Genomic DNA, 10,394 nt, shown 5'->3' with positions numbered 1-10,394 from the left:
GCATTCTTTTGACTTTTTTATTTTTGAAAAAAAAAATCATTTATTTTTTATGACAATTAAGCAGCCCCATTTAACAATAGCATAAATAAAAGGCAGCAGCCTACAACAAAAGTAATATAAATATTTTACAATTTAAAAAAATAATTATTGTATTATTAATTTTGTTTTATAATATGCTGCATTATGTAATAAGTATATGGTTACCTGCTGATCATAAATAAAGTCACTAGGCTATATAAAAGGATGATTTATACTTTAATGTTTTCGCATTGTATTCTTGCTGTGTTTGTTGATTCTTTCCTGCAGTGTCGAATAAAGTATAACAGTAATCCGCTAGTCCTGAAACTTTGGGTAGAAGGTAGACAATAGCCCCACCTTGTGCAAAATCTGATCATTACAATCGATGTAAAAGCGCAACTCTTTGACTAAAAGCCTGAATATAAACTGCAATCGACACGACAAACTACAACGGTTCCATTATAAAGAACAACTCTGCGACGCGGTGAAATTTAAGCGGCATTCATTACAAGTTTGTCGCGTCTCGTCAGATGGGCTTTAATCTTCTGGGCGTCGCCTTCGCCTCGGACCAATCGGGATCCCGCTCAATACTTTGTAAACAACACAGTCGCACGCTGTATGAAAACTTTACTAGTACGAGAGAGGATGTCGCGTGCCGAGGACCGCCAGAAGATCTCTTAATTCGGTAAGGGGCATGTTTTAAATATCTACAGGTTTTGTGATCTTAAATGGTTGTCAAGTCGATGATACAAGCACTTTTCTCATCTCTGAAAGAACGAGCGCAACTACGATGTTGGCAGACATCCGGGACGTTTGTCGGTGAAAAACATAGACTGTAAAAAAAACCGTGAAAAATAGTGAACGCTGATTTATTAAAATTATTATTTTACAAAATCTCTATTTGTTGTGACAGTAACTGAAGGAGTGACTAAAAGGATACTCTTACTAAGGTGGTGATTTTTGTTTCTCTATTGTAAAAGAGATCCTTATCACAAGTGATAACTCTTGCGCAACTGAGCCCTGAGGAACATCGGTGGGCGGCTTTGCGCTTTGTTTTCATTATTATTTTAATATCGTGATGTTCAGGGGTCAAGATGTTTAGAACACATTTTCATGACTGGTAAAGGTGTATGTATGCAAACTTATGGCTGAGGATGGCTCAAAATGTGAAAGATATTGTCAATATGTAGGCTAAATGTACACTCATAGTAATTTTAAATATGGGTCCATGACGTGATGCTCGTTTTTTCCCCGGAAGTTACTCAAAATGCAATTAATACAAGAATGATTTGAACACACTGTTTTATTAATAACTTTTAATGTGTGAAGTAAAAGCAATTTAGATTTTTGTAAGATATTTAAATTTTGAAAACATTGTAAACAAGTCAGTGTGGCATAGACCTGACCAATATGTTACCAATATCTTGTTTTGTTTCTTAAAAAAAAAAAAAAAAATACAACAGACGTTTACCTTTTTATGAAGACACATTTTGTCAGATACACTGTTTATTTATTTATTTTTTCAAAAAAGCAGTCAATCATTTAAAAAAAATAGAATTTTATTAGGAAAACTTTGTAAATCGAAGTCAGTGTGACATAACGACCAGTAAGCAAAATGAACCCAATAAGAATTTTTCGTCATATGTTAGTTTTAAAATATAAAATTTTTCTTTACCTTTTTATGAAAAGGCAGATTTTGTTACAGTTAAGATCTTTTACTTTAGATATTTAATAATTCATATTTAATAACAACAGTTAAACATTTAAATGATTTTTTTGACATTGATCAAGTTGTTTATGTGTATTTAAGGTTTCAAAATATTTTGTACTTTACATTATTGTTCCACCACTTGACATTTTTGTTATTAAATTAAGCCATTAACTAAAGAAGTTTTTAGAAGAAATCTGATTTTAAAAACTGAATGGCATCCCAAGCAGGCCAGAGTGAATACCTTGGCTGTTATTAAAATCCGTCCAAAAACAAACTTTGGGATCTTTTACTGAACTAATCTAACCTAAGTGATCAAACAATGAAGTTTGATTGTGTAATAATAACACAACGGACGCTTCTTAGTGCACAGTCAAGTTTCAACATCCTCGTAGCTGGAAGGTATATGTCATTCAATAACTGTTTCTACAACGTTTGTTTGCTTTAGTCATGTATGCAGTACTTCCTCTGAGAAATCTGCTCAACACATGCTTTTCCAAATGCAAACACAAACCCAAAAACAAAACAGAAAATGTCTCAGCAGTTTCAGTTGCCGGGTAATTGCAGAAGGCAAGGGGCAGGGCAGGCAGGTGCTCCTTTAAGACATTGAACATGAACATCAACACAGGATGTGGGCACAGCCTTCATTATAGAGCCTCGGCACTGCACGCACAGCGTTCATCCACAGTCCTCTCTCCTGAGGAAGAGGATGTAGCTTCCTGTCGGGGGGCTCGATCAGGAACACAGTGTCTCTGACTCCTGAGACAGATGCAGGGAGATCTTTGTCCTTCAGAGAGCAGGTTCAACATTCAGTGGTCCCCTCACTGCATCCCAGCAGTGTATTTGACAGGACAAAATGATTTGCTTAATTTTTCATTATTGCAAAGGATCATCAAGATATAGTGTTAAAGCACCCTTCTTGGTTGAAAATCAAAATGGCTGATGTTTCTGTGTGGCTGTTATGGTTGATTTATCTCCTACGCATGCTGTCACTTGCTGTGGTTTTAAGAGACATGGCTTCTGAGAAATGACAATGTTGACTTTCTGAAGATCAGTGTTTCGGTTTGGAAGAACAGCTGAAGGAAATTAGTTTGGGAAATCATATTTTAAATTAGATCTTATTTAAAATAAAATAAAAAGTATATATTGTTTATTTAAAATATAATTAAAAATATATATTGAAAATATTATTATGAATATGTTTTTTTTATCTGACTAGATGTGTGCCTAGAAGTTGTTCAGTTGCTTTTTTAGAGACATAGAAAACATCCCATCAAGTAATTTTGATTTCACACACTAAATTTATCACCTATTTCAAAGTTTTGAACCACCAACAGAGAATACAGTTAATTCATAGTGGTAGTGAAAATGTGAACCGCTCAACACGTGTATCCTAACAACTCATAACAACTTGTTTTGTATGTTGTTCTTCTGAAGCGGAAATGACGGTAGTTGTCTTCTGAGCAGCTGTTTGTGGGCACTGATAGAATCGCAGTGAAGGGCTCATCTGGGCAACTCAGCGTCATTGTTTCCTGGAATCTATGGTAATAAAAACATAGACAACAACAACAACAACAAAAAAAGTTATCAGCATGAACAGGTTTTAATAAATGCATGATAGTTTGAATAATTGTAATAATTATTTTGAAATAACATCTGTACTATTATAGAGACTGGCTTCTGGTTTTAGGTGAAAATATTATTTAATAATAATATTATGTAATTCCAGTTAGTTGTTTAAAAGTGCTTTACATGATACAAATAAGCATGCCAAACGTGACACTAGCATGTTTCGTTGCGGCGAGGTTAGTTGCGAACATATTAGTCAGAAAAACAGTGGTAATTTCCATTGGGAAGTGGCTTAGCAATAAAAGCTCTGACATGCGTATGAATTATTCATTATGGTCAGTAGTTTGTATTTTAAACGGTAAGAGCGTGGCTCAAATCATACATGGGAATTTTTTTGACTAGGTTAGTAAAGTCCCTGAGAATGTGGTTTGACTCCTCTCTTTCACTTTATGCTGTAAAAAATACCTAAACCGGTGATAAAAATGATTAGCCAACAATAGAGTGTTGTTATATCTCAACAAAGAACGTGACTTGCTAACTTTAAACAAAGAAATAAGAAAACCTGATACGTTTCTTTGAAAATACTGCCATCTAGTGGATGAAAGAACAAATTTGAGTAACACTACAGAAAGTTTGGTAACGTTTTCTGTTTACGGTATTTTAAGTTAATATACATTGAATTATTTTACTTCGTTATGTTTAAAAACATCGAGCTATTTTGTAAATGCCATGTTGGTCTCTATTCTGCTTCTAATAAATATTAATGTATAAGTAATGTGGAGTAGTTGTGCTCAATTTCAATTTAGTAATTTTTAAGAATATTTTATTATATTTTCTTATTTTTAAAAAGCATTTTTCCTTAGTTGAAAAACTTTCAGTATGGTTATCAGTGTTTTAATGTATTTTTATTATATATATTAATGTTTATATTTATATATGTACATGAATAATACAAATAATGTATACATCAACAGTGTTATTAGTATAATTTAGGATTGTTTATTTATTATTACTACATTATTATAATTTACTTTTATATTTTAGCTTTACATTAACATTTTAGCTTAAGTTTTAGTAGTTTTGTTATTTACTTTTGTCTTTTTTATACTTTCTTTAAACAAATATTTCTATATTAGGTTTTTATTATCATTATTATTACTCTTTTCTTGTCTTTCTCTACTGAGGTTGACAATGTTATCAATAATGGTACCAAAAGAATGAATGAATGAATTAATAGCTCAATGAAAATGAATAATATTATTGAACTAGCTATTTAAAAGCAAGAAAAAAGGAAAAAAGAATGTTATCTCACATTAAAAACCTACCCTGCTTTTTTTCTGTCATTTCTTCTTTGTCTTGTAAATGTTATTAATGCCTCAGCTCCTATAATTATTCACTCTGTAATCCAAATGACTGAAAATATTGTTACAACCTGTTAGTGTTACAAGAAATGTGGCTATATTATATCTAAATGTGGTGCAACTATATTATTAGTATCATTATTAGCATACATCACAACTGTACACAAACATTACTGTTACGTTTTTCTTTCTCTCCCTATCACATATTGAAAATGTCATTGTTTTAAATGTTTTTATTTCAACTGTATTTTACTTACAGAAAACAATTGTAATAGTCTTTCTTTTAGATTTAACGAACAAACACAATATTTTACATATTTAAATTTTATTTAATTTGTTGCAACACTGACAACTATATCTTAAATATCAAAAATTTGAGAAATAATAAAAAACGAAACTATAAGAAATAATAACAAGGACAGTGAGAAATATATATATATATATACTATGGCAAGCCGTTTAAGGAAATTATGATATTTATAATATTAAGTTATGGAGTTTGAGTATATGGAATGGATTTAAATATTGAATGAAAGTCTGAATATATTAAATAAAAAAATGTAATATATTGAATGAAACTTGAATATATGGAATGAAAGATTGAATATATTGACTGAAAGTCTTAATATGTGGAATTAATGCACATATTGAATGAAAGATTGACTCTATGGAATATATTGAATGAAAATCTGAATATATGGAAGGAAAGTGTAAATATAATGAATAAAAGTCTGAATATATAGAATGAAATTTTCAGTGTATGGAATTAAAATGCAAATTTGACAATTTTTAATGAATAATAATATAGCTAGTTATATCCTTGTTACCAGAGCAATAGCTTTCTAATTTGAATAACTTTCAATTCATTGCCTCAAATTTTCCAATACTTTGTTGAACTAGTAGAATATTGGCAATAGCTATTCATATTTCAAACAATACAAACCATTTGGAATGTACGCCCAGTCATCTTGATTTACATTATCTCAGACATTTCACAAAGTACCCATGTTATTTTGACAGTAAATTTTGATTTAGTTTTAATCCTTTGACTATAATGCCATATAGTTTTAGTCATATTTTAGTCATTTGAATTGTTTTAGTTTTAGTCAACTAAATATAACATTTTAGTTGACTAAAGTAGATTTATTTGACAAAAATCTGATTAAACTGTAATGCTTTAAGCATAACTATGTTTGTTTTTGACCATTTAAGTGCAGAAAGACAGAAAATAGAGCTCAATTAGAGCTCAACATAGAGATAAAATATACATGGATTCAACTATCTACAACATATTACCATATAAACATTATAAATGAAACATCGCTGTATACTCAAACTTCATATTATAAATACCATAATTTCCTGAATGGCATGCCATCACACACACACACACACACACACACACACACACACACACACACACACACACACACACACACACACACACACACACACACACACATATATATATTAACTTTAGTACCACGTGTATTCCAGTAGGTGGCAGCAAACACCTACTTAACTGATGGTTGTTGCTCCTCACAGAGGGATTTTCCCTAGTATTCTGAATTTTAGTACTTGATATCCTCTGCTTCCCTTGGCAGAATGTATGAAGCACTGTCATATTCACCACTAGTGGATTCTAGTTTTTTTTTTTCTCGACTCCGCCACGTTAACAAGAAGCAGCCAGGATATTACCTACAGAGTAACCCGAGCCGTTTGTGGTCCGCGACTGAAAAATAATGAATAAAGAGTAATTATTGACACACAGGATCCAAAGTTCAGTGACATACTGTACGCACGCACATTGGGGAAAACCAAGCATGGCACAGCGTTTGAAATGAGAGCCGCATGCTGGGAGAAGTGTGGGATTAATGCAGCTCATTGAGAGACAGCGCTAGATGCATGTGCGAGATAGAGAGAGGTTTGTCTGAAATGAGAAGCTAAGGATGTGAATGTGGCTAGAGAGTGTGTGTCAGACTGAGAGGACTGTATATGTAAAAACTCTGCTGTAGTCCTCTTCACCTTCCTGTTGAAGCAGACTGCTCTTAATTAGCTCGCCCTCCGCTGCCGCCCGGTAAGATCAACAGTTTAATCAGGCCGGGCCGACTGTAGCCTCTCTTAATTAGAACAAATAAATGAATCAGAGTCGCAGTGGTCACACACAGGAGTGCCTGTCGACAGGGCGTTAATATTGTAATTGATTTCTGTGGGAAATCACCTGGTCTTTCTCACTCCCCTGGTGTAATTTAGATGCTGGTTTGCTTATCTAGCAAGTTTTCTTGTCCAGTTTAAAAATGTACTGGTCTTTTTCTGTTTCTTTAACATTCATCATCATCTCTTATCAATGCTTGTTTACCTCAAGGAGCGTGTGTGTGGTTTCAGAGATCTGTGGCACATAAAGAAAGTATGTGTTTTTGCTTGTGAATCGAAGCATTCATGTATTCGCTTCTAGAGTAATCCTTGAGTTTTAAATTCATAATTGTGAATGTTTCGGCCATCTGTTGACAGCCATATATATATGTTGGTGTGTTAATATAGTTAATATTTGTACGATATTGTTTTAAAAACTATACAAATTAAGTCAGATTTTTAAAAAAGGTATATATATATATATATATATATATATATATATATATATACACTATAATATATATATATATATATATATATATATATATATACACTATAATTTGTATAGTTTTTAAAACATTCGTATCAATATATATCGTACAATATCTCTCTCTCTCTCTCTCTCTCTATATATATATATATATATATATATATATATATATAGAGAGAGAGAGAGAGAGATTTTTTTTCCCAGAGGTTGCATTTGTAATTCACTTGGTTCAGAAATCAGACATTTTTAGTGTAGGTTATAGTAATTGTAAGTCATATATTTTTTTTTTTATTAATTATTTTCTTGAATCTTACAATTTAGCTTTATTTTTATTTCAGTAGTACTTTTAAGAATTGAATTAAGTATGATAATTTATATATATATATATATATGCCACACACACACACAAACACATGTTTGTTTTTGTGAAAAGTGGGGACATTCCATAGGCCTAATGGTTTTTATACTGTACAAACTGTATATTCTATCGCCCTTCATCAACCCTACACCTAACTCTAATCCTCACAGGAAACTTTGTGCATTTTTACTTTCTCAAAAAAAAAACCTCATTCTGTATGATTAATAAGCGTTTTGAAAAATGGGGACATGGGTTATGTCCTCATAAGTCACCCTCTCCTTGTAATACCTGTGTCATGTCATTATACAAAGTTGTTTCCTGATATGTTACAAAAACAAGAGCACCCCCAGGGTTTAGGGTTTACATGTCCATCCCTTTATGACTACAGTGTACCCGTCTTCTGATGGCTACTTCCAGCAGGATAATGCACCATGTCACAATGCTAAAATAATCTTAGACTGGCTTCTTAAATGGCCTCCACAGTCACCAGATGTCAATCCAATAGAGCAGCTTTGGGATGTGGTGGAATGGGAGATTCACATCATGGATGTGCAGCAACTGTGTGATGCTATCATGTCAATATGGACCAAAATCACCTTGTTGAATCTATGCCACGAACAATTAAGGCAGTTCTGAAGGCAAAAGGGAGTCCAACCTGGAACTAGCAAGGTGTACCTAATAAAGTGGCCAGTGAGTGTGTGTGTATTGCTATTTCAGAGTCAAACGGATTACATATGCAACTTCATGATGCCTCTGGTTTGTGTTAGCATTTATATGTAGAAACTATACATGGCTTTATATAAGTACTGTTTAAGTCTATGTTATGTCCATTGAGATAAATGTTTATATGTGTGTGTTCTTACAAAAAGCAGGCAGAGAGCTCAGTATATGTCACTGTGTGGGAACCTGAGGGCACACCGTCTGAGAACGGCAGTGATGGATGTCTAACCCTCTCCCACAATCCCTCTGTTTCTGCACTGTCCCTTCTCTCTCACCACTACTAATTTCACTTTAATTCCAGCTCTCCCACAAACAAACGGTAAATCCTGACATCACTGCTTCTTCGCCACAGGATTCAAACCATGTTTGATGCTCACCGCGCTCTAAAAGGTGGCTATTGGGCTACGATCGGCTCGCTGTGATAGCTTTTGCCTGTTTTTATGACCACACTTCATGAGAAATGGACGCAGGACTGGCCTAGGTAGCAAAAAAAGTGGGTTCAGCTAAATAATAGAGCTTTGTTTCATAGCTAGTTGTAAGAACTACTGCTTTTAAAGTGTCTGTTGCTCTAGTTCCATAACGCTGAGAATGAAGCCTTTAACACTCAATAAGTTGTGTAAATACTTCTGTCACAAGCGCTCAATAGATCCTTCTGTGAAGGGGACCGCAAGCGACTGTTCAGTCAAAATTGAGCTGCTGGTTTTGAAAATCTCCATCTGTGGTTTTCTGTTTGGATGGAGCTGCCAGCTTGTTTGTCACCATCGCTGTAGCCTAGTTTCTGAAGGCCAGGCCTGTTACAGGGATGTCGTCGGTCAGCTTGACATCAGCTATGTAAAGCAATGACCTCACGATATGAATAAGCACAAATGCTGCGATTCACCGGATAGGTATAGTCCTGTTTGAGAGTGTCACCCAACGGACCAATCAGATGCATCATTAGATATGATGTCATCACGCAATTTTGGATATTCCTCGGCTTGTCAAAGCAAGTCACAGTGTACTGCAGGTACTCCTAATGGTCCCAATCCCCCTCCCCGGCACAGTGAACCCTTACAGGGGGAACAACCACAGCCTTTGTTGGCCACCCCGTGGATCTCACACAGTTAATATAGACTTTTCCCACTGCCTCTGCCAAAAGTCTGAAGTCATTTAATGAAGTGGCGCTGAGTTTGGAAGGAACCAGTGTGCTGCTCGGTGCTGACAGAATGGAAAAAGCGGGCGCTGTGCGCGAAACGCAGGGCCCTGATAGCTAGTCACCTCCACGGTGCCGAACACAAGAACACCATTGAGACCGTTCAGGGATCCAGCCTTAACCTTGACACCCACTGCTCTGGCCATTGAGCGATACGCATGCACAGTTGCACGCGAATCGAAGGGTTTGGGGCAGGGGCATGTGCCTTCTTTATCGTGGCAGTAATGGATCTGTTAAGAGTAGTGCTTGGGAGGGCAGCCTGAAATGAATTACTGGTAAAGCACTTATTGGGGTCTATTATATACATTTTTATGTATATATAAATATCTGGGTCAGTGATGTGTTGTGTCCATGATAAAAGGAAAATCTAGATTAAAGCATAGCCCAAAGAACGGATTCATATAGTTTTGAAAAACTTTTATGCAGTTTTCAAGAAAAGGCGAATGTCTCCAAAAATTTAATCTGGTGTATCCATCAAGTAAAAAGTAATACATATTTTTCTGTGTGTGTGCACAGACATCTTAAGCATTATTTTCCTTAATACTGTATATACTTTATTTTCAAAGTGAAAGTATTTGTAACAAATACCATGACTTATTAATTTGTACATTTTACAGCATTTTTGTGGAGTCACATCACATGACATTTTTTCTGGTCAAGGTCAAATTATCTGATAATTTAACACACTCAACACATTTAAGTCATGTGGTGCAACCAACATTCAGAAAAAAATAATCTTTGGTCGCACCACATGACTTTCATTATGCGTGTAAAACATTATTATTCTGAAAAACATACAATTTAAAAAAATAGTTTGACATTAATGACTTTAAAATTGACGTCAT

General features: G+C 34.3%; 1 protein-coding gene across 1 annotated transcript in view; it reads left to right on the top strand.

Annotated features, from left to right (window-relative positions):
• The first annotated feature begins 533 nt into the window (after nucleotides 1-533).
• tigara (TP53 induced glycolysis regulatory phosphatase a) overlaps nucleotides 534-10,394 on the top strand; it is a 165,181-nt gene continuing 155,320 nt past the window's right edge. The window contains exon 1 of the mRNA XM_059535819.1: nucleotides 534-703. Within this exon, the coding sequence (XP_059391802.1) occupies nucleotides 549-703 (155 nt within the window). The 5' untranslated portion in view covers nucleotides 534-548. The remainder of the gene's footprint in view (nucleotides 704-10,394) is intronic.

This window comes from Carassius carassius, chromosome 43, assembly GCF_963082965.1.
Source record: "Carassius carassius chromosome 43, fCarCar2.1, whole genome shotgun sequence".
In the NCBI taxonomy this organism is placed as follows: domain Eukaryota; kingdom Metazoa; phylum Chordata; class Actinopteri; order Cypriniformes; family Cyprinidae; genus Carassius; species Carassius carassius.
Note: the sequence above shows the minus strand (reverse complement) of the source record. Positions and strands in the feature narration are given on the sequence as shown.